Source organism: Saccoglossus kowalevskii, chromosome 18, assembly GCF_978046115.1.
Source record: "Saccoglossus kowalevskii chromosome 18, keSacKowa6.1, whole genome shotgun sequence".
Lineage (NCBI taxonomy): Eukaryota > Metazoa > Hemichordata > Enteropneusta > Harrimaniidae > Saccoglossus > Saccoglossus kowalevskii.
Window position 1 is genome coordinate 18963659 of NC_140658.1, and position 21811 is coordinate 18985469.

General features: G+C 38.7%; 2 protein-coding genes and 3 long non-coding RNA genes across 7 annotated transcripts; all 5 read left to right on the plus strand.

Annotated features, from left to right (window-relative positions):
• The first annotated feature begins 20 nt into the window (after nucleotides 1–20).
• LOC100368764 (uncharacterized) lies at nucleotides 21–4733 on the plus strand. Its single transcript, XM_002730326.4, has 2 exons — nucleotides 21–76; nucleotides 3440–4733. The coding sequence occupies exon 2, from the start codon at nucleotides 3452–3454 to the stop codon at nucleotides 4070–4072; it is 621 nt and encodes a 206-aa protein (XP_002730372.2). The 5' UTR covers nucleotides 21–76; nucleotides 3440–3451; the 3' UTR covers nucleotides 4073–4733.
• A 6151-nt stretch (nucleotides 4734–10884) lies between these two features.
• LOC100369208 (uncharacterized) lies at nucleotides 10885–21726 on the plus strand. Its single transcript, XM_002730328.4, has 2 exons — nucleotides 10885–10980; nucleotides 20966–21726. Exons 1-2 carry the CDS (start codon nucleotides 10913–10915, stop codon nucleotides 21606–21608), a joined length of 711 nt encoding a protein of 236 aa, XP_002730374.2. The 5' UTR covers nucleotides 10885–10912; the 3' UTR covers nucleotides 21609–21726.
• LOC146731646 (uncharacterized) lies at nucleotides 11258–12403 on the plus strand. The gene is made up of 2 exons (XR_014926957.1): nucleotides 11258–11931; nucleotides 11963–12403. It is a non-coding gene; the product is annotated as an uncharacterized LOC146731646 (long non-coding RNA).
• On the plus strand, nucleotides 12733–16107 carry LOC146731647 (uncharacterized). 3 transcript variants are annotated; one of them, XR_014926960.1, is made up of 4 exons: nucleotides 12733–13021; nucleotides 13110–13366; nucleotides 13455–15168; nucleotides 16068–16107. It is a non-coding gene; the product is annotated as an uncharacterized LOC146731647 (long non-coding RNA). The 3 variants fall into 3 exon arrangements; XR_014926959.1 differs by lacking the exon at nucleotides 16068–16107 and adding an exon at nucleotides 15345–15785 and having other exon boundaries at nucleotides 13455–15313; XR_014926958.1 differs by lacking the exon at nucleotides 16068–16107 and having other exon boundaries at nucleotides 13455–15740.
• Nucleotides 16115–18098, plus strand: LOC146731648 (uncharacterized). Its single transcript, XR_014926961.1, has 3 exons — nucleotides 16115–16403; nucleotides 16492–16748; nucleotides 16837–18098. It is a non-coding gene; the product is annotated as an uncharacterized LOC146731648 (long non-coding RNA).
• Nucleotides 21727–21811: the final 85 nt, after the last annotated feature.

The window sequence follows — 21811 nt, forward strand, 5'->3', positions numbered from 1 at the left end:
CCTCAGCAGACCCTCATCTGCAGAAGAATTGGAAATCGAACTGTGACACGATACTGACCTCCAGCTTGTTTCCCTGGTAAACTATATAGTTAGAAACTGTTTTTTTTTCTAGACTGCCGAGTCTGTGTATAGTAAATAATGTTATATTCCATTATATACTATGACAAAAATATAGCATCATTATTGTTAAATTTGTTTCACTGTTTTGACACCCCGTTGCTGACATTCTGTTTCGTCCCAGGTGTTTCTTCCCAATGTTGTTTCGTATATCAACGCTGTTTCGTCCCAGTATCATTTTGTCCATTGCTATTCTTTTCCAAATATGTTTCGTCAATAATGCTGTTTTTTATCAGTGCTTGTTCAGCACTTTTGATGCATACATATATAACAGGGGAAGATTAATTGTCAAAATCAGTCTGATCATGGAGCTCCTGTTTGATATGGGACTCATAGCGACGTATACAACGCGTGTAAAATACATTGTTTATTTACATGAAATTCGAACAGACGCGGCGCGACGACCATCGCCCTTTAAAATAAGATCCTACTTTGGGATTTTTTTTTTCGAATATAATTTAATTTATGTTTTTTCATATATTTTATTTTATTTATTTGAATTTGTTTGCTGGTAGTTTTTTTAAGTTTTGGTAATCGCGAAAGCCAACAAGGGCTAGCACCTAATATTTTAATCAGGTTGTTCCAAAATTGAAAAAAATATTTCAATCATGATTATATTATTTTGCCATTATTACATTATTTCATCACTATATAACATGAACATTATTTATAAACATTATTATGTCATTATTTCATCACTATAGCATGAACATTATTTAAACATTATGTCATTATTTCATCACTATAACATGAACATTATTTATAAACATTATTATGTCATTATTTCATCACTATAGCATGAACATTATTTATAAACATTAAGTCATTATTTCATCACTATAGCATGAACATTATTTAAACATTATGTCATTATTTCATCACTATAACATGAACATTATTTATAAACATTATTATGTCATTATTTCATCACTATAGCATGAACATTATTTATAAACATTAAGTCATTATTTCATCACTATAACATGAACATTATTTATAAACATTATTATGTCATTATTTCATCACTATAGCATGAACATTATTTATAAACATTAAGTCATTATTTCATCACTATAGCATGAACATTATTTATAAACATTAAGTCATTATTTCATCACTATAACATGAACATTATTATGTAATTATTACATCACTATAATATGAACATTATTTAAACATTATTTCATCACTATAACATAAACATTATTACTAGTATGTAATTATTTCATCACTATAACATGAACATTATTTAAACATTATTATATCAATGTTTCATCATTATTGATCATATTAATTTCAACCGTACAATGCATGTCTTTTTTTTATTGTCATTATTTCATTATTATTTGGTCATGTTTAAGTTATTTCTCTATTTTGTGTCACTATTTAACAATCGTGTCATCATGTGAGTGATATTTCATCTTTACAAAGTTATTTCACCATAAATGTGTTGTGCTTATGTTATTTCATTGTTGTTGTTGTCATGACTACATTGTTTGTTCATTATTTCACATTATTAGTCACCATCTTGATCGATCAATAACAACAAAAGACTCCCTAGCAAGGAAAGTAATATTGCAATTCAGAAACAGAAGTATTTACATATATTTCTTCACTGTAAACACATTACTGGGTTTTGATTTTGCTATTTTCGTTGATACCGGCAGCCACAACTCAAAACATAATCTGTCGATAAATCTACAGAACTCACAAGGGCATTAAGTAGTACTTGTATCGTTTATTTACGTTCTCAAACCAGTGTGTACGTGGAGGGGCGTTATGGATGAATAAAAATAATTGATAATTACAAAATCAACCAATCGATCGATCGATCAATAAATCAATCAGAACAGGTGACCGCGATTAAAAATGGATACAGGAAAACATGCTCGTATAATGTAACGTAACCCACCCTCTTATATTCAAGGGACTTAAATGTCCCGCCATGCAACGTAGATAACGCTATACAAACTCATTATTTCCTGTCCAAGTTGGTGGATTACAAACCCTGTGCATTTGTTCAAAGCATTAAAATAGTGAAAATAAATAGTTTTCAGTATGTGATATGAACAGTGTTAATAATTATTTTCTGTTAGGTGAGAAATGTAGATAATGTACTTAAAGGACTTTGTAAACAACATAAACAATAGTGTCCCATGATTCTTTGGGGCAATCCATGGGATTGAGCGGTCTCCCTTTAAAGGGGAACCGCTCAATCCCATGGATTGCACCAAAGAATCATGGGACACTGTTGTTTATGTTGTTTACAATGTTAATCTATCTTTTGTTATCCATTGTTATTTTAATCCAGAAAGTAAATTTGTTGTGAAATTAATCTTAACTGGAAGGTGCCCCTTTAAGTGTGTTTTCACAGTCATACTCTAGTAGAGTCTGTAGCGTTGGGAAAATCCTTTGAAAGTCTTTAAATTTTAAAGGAAAAATAAAAAAAATCTTTGAAAAGTCTTTAAATTTCTTCATAGTTATTACCTGGTAATTCATTTTAGAAAGGCCTGTTTTCTCTGCATAGTCTTTTTTTTATAAAGTGTTTTTACCTCAGTTCCGACAAGTGTCGGCAGTGATTGCTATCCCCGCACCCGAATTAAGGGTCAAAATGTCTTGAGAAAAATGCAAGAAAGTTTGAGAAAAAATTGTGGAAAATTCTTGAAAATCATATGTCTAGTATGTGTTCAGGTATCTTTGTTGTGCTGGACAAAAATATTGTCTGTGACCCAGTCTCTAGGCCTTGGTAAGAAGGATTCATGTAGTATTGCTATAGCTTTCATTGATTACACTATTGCAACGTTTGGCCACTGTGAGCACACCTGGACACATGCCAACTGACAAGGGTGAGGACCTCTCTGAACCCAGTGTCAGACACAAGTGCCACGACAACTATGAAATTTTGACCTTCGTCAAGTTCACTACCAGGTAACATCACTAGAGACAAAATGCGTAGTTAATTTTGCATTTGAAAGACACAAGTTTTGTGACGTAATTCAGATATCGAAGACGATGTAGTGATGACCTCCCTGTCTCCTCTGCAATTACCAAACTGTCACAAATCACCCTACATAGTGTGTCGACATGACACGCCAATGACGCACAAGGATTTGTTATGACACCTTATTCATTTGCATGTCATTGACATCACAGAAAATCATACTTCATTGAAATCAACAAACATACAAATCATGGATGAAATGATCTTTAAAAACCTCGTTGAAGACTGAATGGCATAAAATCATTAAATCACAAAAATGAGCAGAAATGAAGCAGTATGCATGTGTAATGTATAATACATGTAATTTTTGTCATTTTATAGGGATATCAAAACATGTCTGCTCCTGCCTTGATAGCTTTGAATTGTGATGATGGCAAAGAGTTACTCAAAACATCAACATATCGCCAAGATGACATAATTAAATACTTTGGTAAACAGAAACATCGAACAATGTGTGGTTTGCAGACGGCAGCCATTGTCATGAACGCAATGAAGCAAGACAGTGACTCCCTCTATCGTGAGGAAACCATGTTTGATTTGAAACCTACAACGTCTGTGCTGGATAGATCCACAGCTGAAACACAGGGGTGTACATTAGATGAGATGTCAAACTTATTCAAAGCATTCAACTTTGATGTCAAAACATATTATGCATCAGATAGCAGTGATGAAGAGTTCAGACAGGTTGCCATAGAAACATTGAGGGATGGGAATTGTCAGAGTGCATTGGTAATAAATTATCATATGGGTACTTTGGGTCAAGGGTCATACAAAGGTCACATTAGTCCTGCAGCTGGTTATCACCAAGGAAGTGATCGGATATTGTTAATGGATGTCTGGCCAGACACATATGAGTTATGGGCACCAATTAAAGATCTTTTCAACGCTATGAACACACTAGATAACGTGAGCAAGAAAACTCGGGGATATTTAGTTTTAAAAACTAAGGCCTAAAAAAATTAATTTTTGGTCAGTGTGTGCACCAACAAATATGTTGCGGCTGATCTTTTCATTTATTTCACCTTTACGCAGCGCCCTCTATTTTCAAAGTGATGAAATAATTTGTCAAAATAAATGTCCATTTCCTGTTCTGCTCTCATTAATATGAGGTTATTACGAGGATACTTCAAAGTATGCACGAAGACAGTACAGCAGGAGTATCTACTGACACACAGTGGAGGTTCGATGCAACAGCGTACTGTCTGTCTTTTCCTCCCAATGATATATCATGGGAAGGCCGAAATCCCAAAAGTTTAGAATAGAATCAGCGAACTTCTTTGTGCGGAGTCCGGTCAATCCCTAGTGGCAGCCATGTTTGTTTTTATTATCAGAGGATGCTTATGCGCGTAATCATTCCATATTTGTAATTCGCATTTCCTAATATGGTAGAATGAAAATACCCCTTCAAATACCACAAAATTACGGCTCGCTGTAACTTATGGCGTTAGGGTGAGAGTTGTATAATAATAATAATAATCCAGGTTATTATAAGATTGTCTTTGAACTTTATTTTTTCAACTCCAAATTGATTTTATGTATATATGATTACTGTATTTGAGTTTTGTTGTAATGCAGCTAAAGTACAAGTAAAACCATAAAGAAGCCTCATACATTACATCTAATGAAATAGAGTATATTTATAACACCACATCAATATGCGACTATATGGCTATAAGGTCAGTGGTTGTCACAACACATGTCCCAAACTCATTTCCCTACAACCTATCATGGTAGCAAGAATGCGTACAAGTTTTGATTTGGGTTAAATGACCATAGTCATCATGGCAATTACAGTACACATAGCAGATCATAATTTACCTATATAGACAGTAATATCCTTGTGATATTTTTGTATTCTCTTTTATTGTCACAATACTGTTCTGCGTTACATGTAGGTGTGCATATTGCATTGTTATCAACAATCTTTTTTTTGTGCAAGACCATCATCTGGTGCATGCATGATTCAACAACTACTACCCTTGAACTAGACAGTGGCGCGGCAGAGGGGGCTGTCGCCCACCCGAAAAAAAAAATAATTTGGGGGGTGTATCTCCCCCCCCCCCCCATCAAGCTGAAACCCTTTGTATCAACAAAATTTGCTCCTCAAAATGCAGGAAATATTGTTTCAGAGAGTCTAGATTTCAGATCTTGCCCCCTCATAGATTGATTGACACTATTTTGTAGACATGATGAATTATCAATATAGATTTAAAAATTGAAAATTATCTAATTAATATGCATAACCATGGTCTTAGAAGGTTAATTGCAAAATTCAGGACAAGCAACCATGACCTTAAAATTGAGAAAGGCAGACATAATAATGTGCCGCTGGTTAAAAGAACATATGATACTTATGTGCAGCCAAAATATAATTGAGGATGAGCAACATTTTGTAATGAAATGTCCAGCTTACAGTCACCATAGGAACAAATTATTCCTGACTGCACAAAATAAAGTTCCAAATTTTGATAAAGAAAATAGTCAGAATAAATTCATTTTGATTATGGCAAACCATACTCTAGCACCAGCCTTAGCTGTCTTCCTAAAAAACAGCTATGGAACAAAACAGCAACAACTATCAGTGTATTAAGCTACATTTTGTGTTCATTCTATATTCTGTATTCACCATTGGCTGCAAATTGTCTTTATTGTTTTTGATTTGTTTTATTTTTTTAGAAAAGTTTTTCTTCTTTGTTTTCTTTTTTAGATTGTAGTTTGTTTTAATTTCTTTCTGTAAGACCCTTTTTATCCTTTCCTAAGGATTTTATGCGTCTAATAAAAAAAAAAAAAAAATATATAACCTATATTTGTATTGGGGGAAAGTAGACATGTTACAAATTCATTACAGTTCAATGTGTACCTTACGAGTGTATATTAACATGAATAAATATTTTTCTCTACTGGTGACTGGTGTAATTCTTCTTTGAAGAGATCGACCAGGAAATCAATAAATTTGTTGTAACCTCATGGTTTTAACTTGTCTTTTGAAAGATTCTAAAACCTTGAACTTGTAAATAAGTAGCAGACACCGGAAACTAATGCCCAAGGTAGATTAGAGATGGGAAACTGCTTTTATTCACCCAACTAAAACCTTTGTCACTTGCACTTGCATAATCCCTCAATGTAATCACGGACGGTGATGTAATGAAGTCATTGTAATCTGTTGATATTCAGTATAGGATATTGCGCTGAAGACTCTGGATTTGTAAGTGTCCCAATGTATTTTAGCAAGAAAACATCACAAATAGAAACAATGCTTTGAGGCATAGCATGGTCACAACACAACATGCAAGATAATGCACCAATCAACATACTGTAAACTGCTTTTAATACTTCTTGTGATCTCTGAAAACCTCCATGCAAAATGTAGAACGCTGAACATACTAGTCTAGTTCTCAGATACCTTCATATTTAAAGCTTCCCCAACAGTTCTTTCATACAAACATAGTTCTTTGTTGATTTGAATTAAAACTTACTCGACCAATATGTACACAGCAATTGCCAGTTTCAGAAGCCTACTAGCCAACGCAATCGCAGATCTATATCAGTTATAAACTGTTCAAGTTCACGGATCACAACATCAACTACTGGTCGTGTATTCAATTTGGTGGGTGTACTACTTGCATGCTTAAAGCGCGGTGGTCGTCGCGCAGCGCGTGTTTGAATTTCATGTAAATAAACAATGTATTTTACACGCCTTGTATACGTCGCAGCGCGACGACCCCGCCCTTTAACTTTATTAAATAACATTTACTGGTACTCTCAAAAATCACCAAAACTTTTACTGTTATTGCTATTAACAGAGCATAACGAATACAAACAACTTTATTATTAAAATCACCATTGCTAACTCCAGATTGCAACTGTATTATTGTTTTGTATGTCATTCTCATTACTATAGTCTTGAATCTGTTGAACTTCTGATTTGTAATTATCTTGACTAATTTTATCAAGTTGAATGCAATCACTCAATTCATATTTCACATTATCATTATCATTAACATGAAATGTGTCAACACGAGACTTCTTATGCAGCTTCACATGTTGTAGGATTGATGGTATTCGACATTAAATTTGTATTGCCTCTCATCTGTTTAAATCCCATGGATCTTTCATTAGATTAGGTTTAACTGGAGATGTCCCTTTAAGCATCATTTTTAGTGATGCCCTGTGGCCGAGGGAAAAACGTGTCGTGAAGCTGGGAAACTTTGATTTGATTTGCCCTTTTTGTTTCACAACATTTGTATTACCGGTACCTTTGTTTCTGATGGATCCTTTCCCCAGATCATTATTATTCATTTCATGCAAAATATTATATGACATCTAGCATTCAACCAACCTATATTTTCACTGTGTTCTGTGAGAACTTTATTTATGTTGTTGTCATGTGATTGATCTGATGACACATTACTGAAGGTTGCCATTGACAACATAAATATACATTATCCCATCTTCTTAACTTAAGCATCATAATTCTTATGCTAATCAGTGCAAGAAATTAAATTATTTTTTAATTCTGTGGAAGCATCAGTAAACTGGTGGTAGCCAATGAAATCTCCATATTACGGTTCTTTTCTACATTATAAGTTTCAACGCCAAAATTCTGTGCTGTCTGCATCATGTGTAAATATGGATTATAATGGTGATCAACTGGCAGACCACCTTTTAGATGATGTTTCTGAGAAAGTCTGTTCTTGCACACACATTTACCATATTGAAACTGTTTCTCACTGGTACGTATTCTTTGGGGATATTCAATTGATAATTATCGGAAAATTGCTTCATCCATGTAGTGCAATAAAATGGCTTCTCATCAGTATGTTTTTGCTGGTGAATTCACTATAAGAGAGCATTCGCCAATTTGGAGGGGGGTATGACGTGGTGTACCGAGGAATGTGTCTGCATACATTGACGAAGCGCATTTTGCGGAGTTCTAAGGTCGAATATCGTGTTCCTTGTTTATACGTTCGTATACATGCCCGTAATTTTAACTACACTATGTACAAACGGGATACGGATCTATAAATCCGGGTCGTGAATGTCGTGTTTAACAGGAATTAAAGTTTGTGGCAAAAATGTTCTCTTATACTGTTTTGTGACGTCAAGTTATGTTACGAACACATTGGCAGATGTTCAATAATTCCTTTTTTAAAGTAAATTCTGAATTTTGTGGCCATTAGAAACCCAAGGATGCAACTTGAGAACAATAATTTTCACACAGAATTACATTCATAAACAAAACAAAATATATATAAAACATATATATATATATATATGTTTTTTTATATATATATTTAAAAATAAAATGTTTTATGATTAATTTTGAGTGACGTCCTGCACTGTGAACTCAGAATGGATGGATAGCGTGTAATCGTTTACAAACAAGCCTCTACCCATGAGCCTTTGCGTTTTGTGTTGTCGCTCGGGACTCAATTCCCACGCGTGCGCAGGCGACGACCCTCCCGCTTTAAACACACCATACGGGACATTTGATCTAAAAATCTGAAAAAATTACGTAATACAAATAATCATGACACATTATAACGTCATCGATAAAGAAAAAATCATTCAACATTGATAAATTTATCAGTTTATCATAGGAATAGATACACTTTATAAGTTGGTCATAAATCCCATGACAATGTTCATTAGTTTATTATGTACAATCATGAAGCTATTGTCTCATGGTACAATGAAATATCATTATTTTGTGTGTTACAGTTTTGCTTTTTGAGAAACACGTCATAATATTTCTTGAAAATTGCTATTTTTAGAACAATTCCATAGAACACAATGTTAAAGAAAATTTGCATTTTTTGACACTTTTTAAAACCCAGATTTTTTAAATAATTCACAAAAACAAAAAGTACTCCATCATTAACAATATATAATTTTTTCAGCCTATGTCACCAGGTTAGATTTTGAGATATTGCATAATATCTCTGCCATAGAAACCTGTGGTAAAAGTGTTATAATTGTGTCAAAATGGCGACTTTCCACTAAAATACAACCATCAATTTCTCGAAAAAAGGGCTGGTGACCCCCAACTTTTTTTTGGTCAATATCCTTATATTGCCTTGGAGTTCAGTTTATTGCAAAATGAATAAATTCTGGGTATTTTAATTTATGAGTAGGCTTCTACTGTATTTTAAGGTCTGTGCTGTACGGAAGTATACCTTGGGGCGGACATCCGGGCATTTTCACCGCTTGGCAACCCTTGCGGTGAAAACAAAGGCGAAAAATTCGCAGAAAACGGTACTTAGGGATGGTTGTTGAAACTCCCCTGAACAGTGTAACAAGATTAGCCTTACGTGTGTAACATATATAAATTAGGTTGTTCAGGATTATTTCAAAGTTGAGTTTGTGTTGTTTTCTCGAATTTTCACCGGGTCGACCGGCGTTCCACAGCAGCGCGCACAAAGCCAATAGAAATGCTTGCACAGTGGTGCGCGTCTTAGCAACGTGGAACGTCTTGTGACGTAGCTCCGCCCCCGAGGATAAACAAATTGTAAATACCGATTAATTTATGATTTGCGTACGTAACGGGAACGTAACGTGTTGTTCTAATTGCGTTTGCGTTACGTTCTCGGGTGTCGGAAAACGATTAAGTACAAGCGTCCACAACGAGAACGTAACTGAAACAGAACCATGTCAATCCATCTCTCATTTGGCAACCATCTATCAAATAAAATTTGTTATGTCATTTCACGTCCGGAATCAGAATTAGTAGTTAGTTCCAACCCACTCTGCTGAGGTCCCAGGCCTGTTTGCCGAATCCTCTTTCAGCAGGTCAATGTCATGCGTTTTCAGTGGGTATAAATATCAGCTAAAATACACCCAATGTTTCTTATCTCATCACAAATATACAAAATCACTCCAATATAAAACGTTTTATTAATATCAGTGAAAATTAATCAAAATTGACAGACAGAAAAGCTCTCGGAAATCAACTACGAGTCAGTCACCTTTATCACGTTCAAAACGACTGCCGTACGACCAGGCAACCGATGACGTCATTCGTTCGCACGGAGAACATGCACAAAGCAGTGACGTATCCGTTCTCGTTCCGTTCTCGTATGCGCATCTTAATGTCTCTATTAGCTGTCATCCAATACTTGAAGTATTCAATAGTGATTGACTTGATTGGCTCGACGTCACCTACATGGCACAACAGCATTAACTACCTACATTTTTAAAATGTAAAGTATTACTGACAATTTATGCAAAACGCTTAATACACTCGTTATGGAATAGCCGTGAATGTGGGTCAGGTTTATTAATAAATATTTAAAAACTCGAAATAGCAGTTGACAAGTCACATCATATAATTTAAAAATGGCCTAGCTTCACCCAATCAGCAACCCGTGCTTAACATTTGTATATATATTTTTAATTTTCAAAGACAGTTGAAACCAAACAGTCATTAAAGACGAGTGCAATATCAAGCAATTGTGTAATTTAAAAAAAGGTTAAAATGATACTCCTTTGGGTAATAGAAACCTTTCATTTCAGTTTGAATTGAATATATGCATTTATATTTATAAATATCTATAAAGAAGAAAATAGGTTTGTTCTGCCGATAGTACAATCTGTAATAAAATAGTAATTACGAATAATATTAATGCTGTTGGTGGCGCTCTCACAGTTCGCTTAGTTAGTGCGCCATCACAGTTAACATAAGTGCACATATCGCCATATTGGATTCTCAGTACCAACGAGTTTGTTGACTCTGTTGTTGTTGTTGTTGTTGTTTTGCAGTTTGAATACGTAAGTCAACCAGTATTTACTGTTAAAATGGCTGTAAAATATGTTGGACGTTTTTGCAAACAGGCAATCATCTCCCGGGCTGCTACGTTTTCAAGGTAATGATCATTCGGGCCAAAGGTCAACCTTAATTGTTTCAATCAGTGGTTTTAGTTTATTTAAAGCAGCCTTCTATCCTGTTATTTAATTCAATTAAAGGAAAAAATGCAATGTTGATGAAACGACGTATTTTTAATTTCAATGCTATAAAGGGGGCAAGTATGCAGCCAGAACGACAGCAGCCACCAAACTTTATACAAGCAATTATTTCATGGATAGAATGAGGTACAGGTAATAGATCTATGGATGGGTAAGATACAAGGAATAGATCAAGGGATGAGGTACAAGGAATAGATCCAGGGTTTGTATGGGGTACAAGGAATAGATCCAGGGATGGGATGAGGTACAAGGAATAGATCAAGGGATGGGTAAGATACAAGGAATAGATCAAGGGATGAGGTACAAGGAATAGATCCAGGGATGAGGTACAAGGAATAGATCCAGGGTTTGTATGGGGTACAAGGAATAGATCCAGGGATGGGATGAGGTACAAGGAATAGATCAAGGGATGGGTAAGATACAAGGAATAGATCAAGGGATGAGGTACAAGGAATAGATCCAGGGTTTGTATGGGGTACAAGGAATAGATCCAGGGATGGGATGAGGTACAAGGAATAGATCAAGGGATGGGTAAGATACAAGGAATAGATCAAGGGATGAGGTACAAGGAATAGATCCAGGGATGAGGTACAAGGAATAGATCCAGGGTTTGTATGGGGTACAAGGAATAGATCCAGGGATGGGATGAGGTACAAGGAATAGATCAAGGGATGGGTAAGATACAAGGAATAGATCAAGGGATGAGGTACAAGGAATAGATCCAGAGTTTGTAAGGGGTACAAGGAATAGATCCAGGGATGGGATGAGGTACAAGGAATAGATCCAGGGATGAGATACAAGGAATAGATCAAGGGATGAGGTACAAGGAATAGATCCAGGGTTTGTATGGGGTACAAGGAATAGATCCAGGGATGGGATGAGGTACAAGGAATAGATCCAGGGATGAGATACAAGGAATAGATCAAGGGATGAGGTACAAGGAATAGATCAAGGGATGAGATACAAGGAATAGATCAAGGGATGAGGTACAAGGAATAGATCAAGGGATGAGGTACAAGGAATAGATCAAGGGATGAGGTACAAGGAATAGATCCAGGGTTTGTATGGGGTACAAGGAATAGATCCAGGGATGAGATACAAGGAATAGATCAAGGGATGAGATACAAGGAATAGATCAAGGGATGGGATACAAGGAATAGATCAAGGGATGAGGTACAAGGAATAGATCAAGGGATGAGGTACAAGGAATAGATCAAGGGATGAGGTACAAGGAATAGATCCAGGGTTTGTATGGGGTACAAGGAATAGATCCAGGGATGGGATGAGGTACAAGGAATAGATCTATGGATGGGTAAGATACAAGGAATAGATCAAGGGATGACATACAAGGAATAGACCAAGGGATGAGGTACAAGGAATAGATCCAGAGTTTGTAAGGGGTACAAGGAATAGATCCAGGGATGGGATGAGGTACAAGGAATAGATCTATGGATGGGTAAGATACAAGGAATAGATCAAGGGATGAGGTACAAGGAATAGATCCAGAGTTTGTAAGGGGTACAAGGAATAGATCCAGGGATGGGATGAGGTACAAGGAATAGATTTATGGATGGGTAAGATACAAGGAATATATCCAGGGATGAGGTACAAGGAATAGATCCAGGGATGAGGTACAAGGAATAGATCCAGGGATGAGGTACAAGGAATAGATCCAGGGATGGGGTACAAGGAATAGATCCAGGGATGGGATGAGGTACAAGGAATAGATCCAGGGATGGGGTACAAGGAATAGATCAAGGGATGAGGTACAAGGAATAGATCCAGGGATGAGGTACAAGGAATAGATCCAGGGTTTGTATGGGGTACAAGGAATAGATCCAGAGTTTGTATGGGGTACAAGGAATAGATCCAGGGATGGGATGAGGTACAAGGAATAGATCAAGGGATGGGTAAGATACAAGGAATAGATCAAGGGATGAGGTACAAGGAATAGATCCAGAGTTTGTATGGGGTACAAGGAATAGATCCAGAGATGGGATGAGGTACAAGGAATAGATCAAGGGATGAGGTACAAGGAATAGATCCAGGGATGAGGTACAAGGAATAGATCCAGGGTTTGTATGGGGTACAAGGAATAGATCCAGGGATGGGATGAGGTACAAGGAATAGATCAAGGGATGGGTAAGATACAAGGAATAGATCAAGGGATGAGGTACAAGGAATAGATCCAGGGATGAGGTACAAGGAATAGATCCAGGGATGGAATGAGGTACAAGGAATAGATCAAGGGATGGGTAAGATACAAGGAATAGATCAAGGGATGAGGTACAAGGAATAGATCCAGAGTTTGTAAGGGGTACAAGGAATAGATCCAGGGATGGGATGAGGTACAAGGAATAGATCAAGGGATGAGGTACAAGGAATAGATCCAGGGATGAGGTACAAGGAATAGATCCAGGGTTTGTATGGGGTACAAGGAATAGATCCAGGGATGGGATGAGGTACAAGGAATAGATCAAGGGATGGGTAAGATACAAGGAATAGATCAAGGGATGAGGTACAAGGAATAGATCCAGGGATGAGGTACAAGGAATAGATCCAGGGTTTGTATGGGGTACAAGGAATAGATCCAGGGATGGGATGAGGTACAAGGAATAGATCAAGGGATGGGTAAGATACAAGGAATAGATCAAGGGATGAGGTACAATGAATAGATCCAGAGTTTGTAAGGGGTACAAGGAATAGATCCAGGGATGGGATGAGGTACAAGGAATAGATCCAGGGATGAGATACAAGGAATAGATCAAGGGATGAGGTACAAGGAATAGATCAAGGGATGAGATACAAGGAATAGATCAAGGGATGAGGTACAAGGAATAGATCAAGGGATGAGGTACAAGGAATAGATCAAGGGATGAGGTACAAGGAATAGATCCAGGGTTTGTATGGGGTACAAGGAATAGATCCAGGGATGGGATGAGGTACAAGGAATAGATCCAGGGATGAGATACAAGGAATAGATCAAGGGATGAGATACAAGGAATAGATCAAGGGATGAGATACAAGGAATAGATCAAGGGATGAGGTACAAGGAATAGATCAAGGGATGAGGTACAAGGAATAGATCAAGGGATGAGGTACAAGGAATAGATCCAGGGTTTGTATGGGGTACAAGGAATAGATCCAGGGATGGGATGAGGTACAAGGAATAGATCTATGGATGGGTAAGATACAAGGAATAGATCCAGGGATGAGATACAAGGAATAGATCAAGGGATGAGGTACAAGGAATAGATCAAGGGATGAGATACAAGGAATAGATCAAGGGATGAGGTACAAGGAATAGATCAAGGGATGAGGTACAAGGAATAGATCAAGGGATGAGGTACAAGGAATAGATCCAGGGTTTGTATGGGGTACAAGGAATAGATCCAGGGATGGGATGAGGTACAAGGAATAGATCCAGGGATGAGATACAAGGAATAGATCAAGGGATGAGATACAAGGAATAGATCAAGGGATGAGATACAAGGAATAGATCAAGGGATGAGGTACAAGGAATAGATCAAGGGATGAGGTACAAGGAATAGATCAAGGGATGAGGTACAAGGAATAGATCCAGGGTTTGTATGGGGTACAAGGAATAGATCCAGGGATGGGATGAGGTACAAGGAATAGATCAAGGGATGGGTAAGATACAAGGAATAGATCAAGGGATGAGGTACAAGGAATAGATCCAGGGATGAGGTACAAGGAATAGATCCAGGGTTTGTATGGGGTACAAGGAATAGATCCAGGGATGGGATGAGGTACAAGGAATAGATCAAGGGATGGGTAAGATACAAGGAATAGATCAAGGGATGAGGTACAAGGAATAGATCCAGGGTTTGTATGGGGTACAAGGAATAGATCCAGGGATGGGATGAGGTACAAGGAATAGATCAAGGGATGGGTAAGATACAAGGAATAGATCAAGGGATGAGGTACAAGGAATAGATCCAGGGATGAGGTACAAGGAATAGATCCAGGGTTTGTATGGGGTACAAGGAATAGATCCAGGGATGGGATGAGGTACAAGGAATAGATCAAGGGATGGGTAAGATACAAGGAATAGATCAAGGGATGAGGTACAAGGAATAGATCCAGAGTTTGTAAGGGGTACAAGGAATAGATCCAGGGATGGGATGAGGTACAAGGAATAGATCCAGGGATGAGATACAAGGAATAGATCAAGGGATGAGGTACAAGGAATAGATCCAGGGTTTGTATGGGGTACAAGGAATAGATCCAGGGATGGGATGAGGTACAAGGAATAGATCCAGGGATGAGATACAAGGAATAGATCAAGGGATGAGGTACAAGGAATAGATCAAGGGATGAGATACAAGGAATAGATCAAGGGATGAGGTACAAGGAATAGATCAAGGGATGAGGTACAAGGAATAGATCAAGGGATGAGGTACAAGGAATAGATCCAGGGTTTGTATGGGGTACAAGGAATAGATCCAGGGATGAGATACAAGGAATAGATCAAGGGATGAGATACAAGGAATAGATCAAGGGATGGGATACAAGGAATAGATCAAGGGATGAGGTACAAGGAATAGATCAAGGGATGAGGTACAAGGAATAGATCAAGGGATGAGGTACAAGGAATAGATCCAGGGTTTGTATGGGGTACAAGGAATAGATCCAGGGATGGGATGAGGTACAAGGAATAGATCTATGGATGGGTAAGATACAAGGAATAGATCAAGGGATGAGATACAAGGAATAGACCAAGGGATGAGGTACAAGGAATAGATCCAGAGTTTGTAAGGGGTACAAGGAATAGATCCAGGGATGGGATGAGGTACAAGGAATAGATCTATGGATGGGTAAGATACAAGGAATAGATCAAGGGATGAGGTACAAGGAATAGATCCAGAGTTTGTAAGGGGTACAAGGAATAGATCCAGGGATGGGATGAGGTACAAGGAATAGATTTATGGATGGGTAAGATACAAGGAATATATCCAGGGATGAGGTACAAGGAATAGATCCAGGGATGAGGTACAAGGAATAGATCCAGGGATGAGGTACAAGGAATAGATCCAGGGATGGGGTACAAGGAATAGATCCAGGGATGGGATGAGGTACAAGGAATAGATCCAGGGATGGGGTACAAGGAATAGATCAAGGGATGAGGTACAAGGAATAGATCCAGGGATGAGGTACAAGGAATAGATCCAGGGTTTGTATGGGGTACAAGGAATAGATCCAGAGTTTGTATGGGGTACAAGGAATAGATCCAGGGATGGGATGAGGTACAAGGAATAGATCAAGGGATGGGTAAGATACAAGGAATAGATCAAGGGATGAGGTACAAGGAATAGATCCAGAGTTTGTATGGGGTACAAGGAATAGATCCAGAGATGGGATGAGGTACAAGGAATAGATCAAGGGATGAGGTACAAGGAATAGATCCAGGGATGAGGTACAAGGAATAGATCCAGGGTTTGTATGGGGTACAAGGAATAGATCCAGGGATGGGATGAGGTACAAGGAATAGATCAAGGGATGGGTAAGATACAAGGAATAGATCAAGGGATGAGGTACAAGGAATAGATCCAGGGATGAGGTACAAGGAATAGATCCAGGGATGGAATGAGGTACAAGGAATAGATCAAGGGATGGGTAAGATACAAGGAATAGATCAAGGGATGAGGTACAAGGAATAGATCCAGAGTTTGTAAGGGGTACAAGGAATAGATCCAGGGATGGGATGAGGTACAAGGAATAGATCAAGGGATGAGGTACAAGGAATAGATCCAGGGATGAGGTACAAGGAATAGATCCAGGGTTTGTATGGGGTACAAGGAATAGATCCAGGGATGGGATGAGGTACAAGGAATAGATCAAGGGATGGGTAAGATACAAGGAATAGATCAAGGGATGAGGTACAAGGAATAGATCCAGGGATGAGGTACAAGGAATAGATCCAGGGTTTGTATGGGGTACAAGGAATAGATCCAGGGATGGGATGAGGTACAAGGAATAGATCAAGGGATGGGTAAGATACAAGGAATAGATCAAGGGATGAGGTACAATGAATAGATCCAGAGTTTGTAAGGGGTACAAGGAATAGATCCAGGGATGGGATGAGGTACAAGGAATAGATCAAGGGATGAGGTACAAGGAATAGATCAAGGGATGAGATACAAGGAATAGATCAAGGGATGAGGTACAAGGAATAGATCAAGGGATGAGGTACAAGGAATAGATCAAGGGATGAGGTACAAGGAATAGATCCAGGGTTTGTATGGGGTACAAGGAATAGATCCAGGGATGGGATGAGGTACAAGGAATAGATCCAGGGATGAGATACAAGGAATAGATCAAGGGATGAGATACAAGGAATAGATCAAGGGATGAGATACAAGGAATAGATCAAGGGATGAGGTACAAGGAATAGATCAAGGGATGAGGTACAAGGAATAGATCAAGGGATGAGGTACAAGGAATAGATCCAGGGTTTGTATGGGGTACAAGGAATAGATCCAGGGATGGGATGAGGTACAAGGAATAGATCTATGGATGGGTAAGATACAAGGAATAGATCCAGGGATGAGATACAAGGAATAGATCAAGGGATGAGGTACAAGGAATAGATCAAGGGATGAGATACAAGGAATAGATCAAGGGATGAGGTACAAGGAATAGATCAAGGGATGAGGTACAAGGAATAGATCAAGGGATGAGGTACAAGGAATAGATCCAGGGTTTGTATGGGGTACAAGGAATAGATCCAGGGATGGGATGAGGTACAAGGAATAGATCCAGGGATGAGATACAAGGAATAGATCAAGGGATGAGATACAAGGAATAGATCAAGGGATGAGATACAAGGAATAGATCAAGGGATGAGGTACAAGGAATAGATCAAGGGATGAGGTACAAGGAATAGATCAAGGGATGAGGTACAAGGAATAGATCCAGGGTTTGTATGGGGTACAAGGAATAGATCCAGGGATGGGATGAGGTACAAGGAATAGATCTATGGATGGGTAAGATACAAGGAATAGATCAAGGGATGAGATACAAGGAATAGATCAAGGGATGAGGTACAAGGAATAGATCCAGAGTTTGTAAGGGGTACAAGGAATAGATCCAGGGATGGGATGAGGTACAAGGAATAGATCTATGGATGGGTAAGATACAAGGAATAGATCAAGGGATGAGGTACAAGGAATAGATCCAGAGTTTGTAAGGGGTACAAGGAATAGATCCAGGGATGGGATGAGGTACAAGGAATAGATCTATGGATGGGTAAGATACAAGGAATAGATCCAGGGATGAGGTACAAGGAATAGATCCAGGGATGAGGTACAAGGAATAGATCCAGGGATGAGGTACAAGGAATAGATCCAGGGATGAGGTACAAGGAATAGATCCAGGGATGAGGTACAGGGAATAGATCCAGGGATGAGGTACAAGGAATAGATCCAGGGATGAGGTACAAGGAATAGATCCAGGGATGAGGTACAGGGGATAGATCCAGGGATGGGATGAGGTACAAGGAATAGATCCAGGGATGAGGTACAAGGAATAGATCCAGGGATGAGGTACAAGGAATAGATCAAGGGATGAGATACAAGGAATAGATCAAGGGATGAGATACAAGGAATAGATCAAGGGATGAGGTACAAGGAATAGATCAAGGGATGAGGTACAAGGAATAGATCAAGGGATGAGGTACAAGGAATAGATCCAGGGTTTGTATGGGGTACAAGGAATAGATCCAGGGATGGGATGAGGTACAAGGAATAGATCTATGGATGGGTAAGATACAAGGAATAGATCAAGGGATGAGATACAAGGAATAGATCAAGGGATGAGGTACAAGGAATAGATCCAGAGTTTGTAAGGGGTACAAGGAATAGATCCAGGGATGGGATGAGGTACAAGGAATAGATCTATGGATGGGTAAGATACAAGGAATAGATCAAGGGATGAGGTACAAGGAATAGATCCAGAGTTTGTAAGGGGTACAAGGAATAGATCCAGGGATGGGATGAGGTACAAGGAATAGATCTATGGATGGGTAAGATACAAGGAATAGATCCAGGGATGAGGTACAAGGAATAGATCCAGGGATGAGGTACAAGGAATAGATCCAGGGATGAGGTACAAGGAATAGATCCAGGGATGAGGTACAAGGAATAGATCCAGGGATGAGGTACAGGGAATAGATCCAGGGATGAGGTACAAGGAATAGATCCAGGGATGAGGTACAAGGAATAGATCCAGGGATGAGGTACAGGGGATAGATCCAGGGATGGGATGAGGTACAAGGAATAGATCCAGGGATAAGGTACAAGGAATAGATCCAGGGATGAGGTACAAGGAATAGATCCAGGGATGAGGTACAGGGGATAGATCCAGGGATGGGATGAGGTACAAGGAATAGATCCAGGGATGAGGTACAGGGGATAGATCCAGGGATGGGATGAGGTACAAGGAATAGATCCAGGGATGAGGTACAGGGGATAGATCCAGGGATAGGATGAGATACAAAGAATAGATCCAGGGATGAGGTACAAGGAATAGATCCAGGTATGGGATGAGGTACAAGGAATAGATCCAGGTATGGGATGAGGAACAAGGAATAGATCCAGGTATGGGATGAGATACAAGGAATAGATCCAGGGATGGGATGAGGTACAGGGAATAGATCCAGGGATGGGATGAGGTACAGGGAATAGATCCTGGGATGGGATGAGGTACAGGGAATAGATCCAGGGATGGGATGAGGTATAGGGAATAGATCCTGGGATGGGATGAGGTACAGGGAATAGACACAGGTATGGGATGAGGTACAAGGAATAGATCCAGGTATGGGATGATGTACAGGGAATATATACAGGTATGGGATGAAGTTACAAGGAATAGATCCAGGGATGAGATACAAGGAATAGATCCAGGGATGAGGTGCACAGAATAGATCCAGGTATGGGATGAGGAACAAGGAATAGATCCAGGTATGGGATGAGGAACAAGGAATAGATCCAGGTATGGGATGAGGTACAGGGAATAGATCCAGGTATGGGATGAGGTACAGGGAATAGATCCAGGTATGGGATGAGGTACAAGGAATAGATACAGGTATGGGATGAGGTACAAGGAATAGATCCAGGGATGGGATGAGGTACAGGGAATAGATCCAGGGATGGGATGAGGTACAGGGAATATATACAGGTATGGGATGAAGTTACAAGGAATAGATCCAGGGATGAAGTTACAAGGAATAGATCCAGGGATGAGATACAAGGAATAGATCCAGGGATGAAGTTACAAGGAATAGATCCAGGGATGAAGTTACAAGGAATAGATCCAGGGATGAAGTTACAAGGAATAGATCCAGGGATGAAGTTACAAGGAATAGATCCAGAGATGAAGTTACAAGGAATAGATCCAGGGATGAGATACAAGGAATAGATCCAGGGATGAGGTGCAAAGAATAGATCCAGGGATGGGATGAGATACAAGGAATAGATTCAGGGATGAGGTACAAGGAATAGATCCAGGGATGAGGTACAAGGAATAGATCCAGGGATGAGGTACAATGAATAGATTCAGGGATGAGGTACAAGGAATAGATCCAGGGATGAGGTACAAGGAATAGATCCAGGGATGAGGTACAAGGAATAGATCCAGGGATGGGATGATGTAGTAAAAGGAATAGATTCAGGGATGGGATGAGGTACAAGGAATAGATCCAGGGATGGGATGAGGTACAAGGAATAGATTCAGGGTTGAGATGGCATTGATTGCAAGTGTATAAAAATCTATCTTACTTTTATTATTATTATTGTATGGAAATGCATTTCTGTGGGATGGAATGTTTGCATGTGTCTAAGAATATTGCTTTTTTTGTTATTTCAGGCATTTTAAAATGTCTGCATCTACTCCTGCCTTGATAGCTTTGAATTGTGATGACGGCAAAGAATTACTCAAAACATCAACATATCGACAAGATGACATAATTAAATACTTCGGTAAACAGAAACATCGAACCATGTGTGGTTTGCAGACAGCCGCCATTGTCATGAACGCAATGAAGCTGAACAGTGACTCCCTCTATCGTGAGGAAACCATGTTTGATTTGCAACCAACTTTGTCGGTACTGGATAAATCTAAAGTTGAAACACGTGGATGTACATTGCAAGAGAAATCTGATTTATACCAAGCATTCAACCTTGATGTCGAAACATACCATGCATCTGATAGCAGCGAAGAAGAATTCCGACAGATTGTTAAAAAGACACTGGTTCAGAGCAATTGTGAAAGTACAATGGTCATCAACTACCATATGGATGTCCTAGGTCAAGGTGTACCCGTTGGACACATTAGTCCACTAGCTGCTTATCACCAAGGAAGTGATCGGATATTATTGATGGATGTCTGGCCAGACACGTATGAGTTATGGGCACCAATTAAAGATCTTTTCAATGCTATGAACACCATAAACACAGTTGACAATAAAAGCAGGGGGTATATTGTAGTGAAACAAAAAAAAAAATTGTAGTAACAATTGCTATTGAATTTCTCTGGAAGCATGATTCTAGTTGAAGATCTTAGAATCCATAGAATAAGTCTGCATTAGAGATTCCATGCTAATAATAAAGTTGATGGCAGCAGGTAAACTTGTCTATTAGTCAGTGTTTGATACTCCCACCCATACCATTGGGAACATGGTATCTAGCTGCATCCCCAGACGAGCTCCTTTTT

What these genes read in the sequence shown, in the direction of transcription:
- LOC100369208 (XM_002730328.4), top strand. Translation starts at nt 10,913, where the DNA reads ATGGCTGTAAAATATGTTGGACGTTTTTGCAAACAGGCAATCATCTCC. An exon ending in CGGGCTGCTACGTTTTCAAG is followed by an intron (nt 10,981 to 20,965) that starts GTAATGATCATT and finishes TTGTTATTTCAG; the next exon opens with GCATTTTAAAATGTCTGCAT.
- LOC100368764 (XM_002730326.4), top strand. Translation starts at nt 3,452, where the DNA reads ATGTCTGCTCCTGCCTTGATAGCTTTGAATTGTGATGATGGCAAAGAG.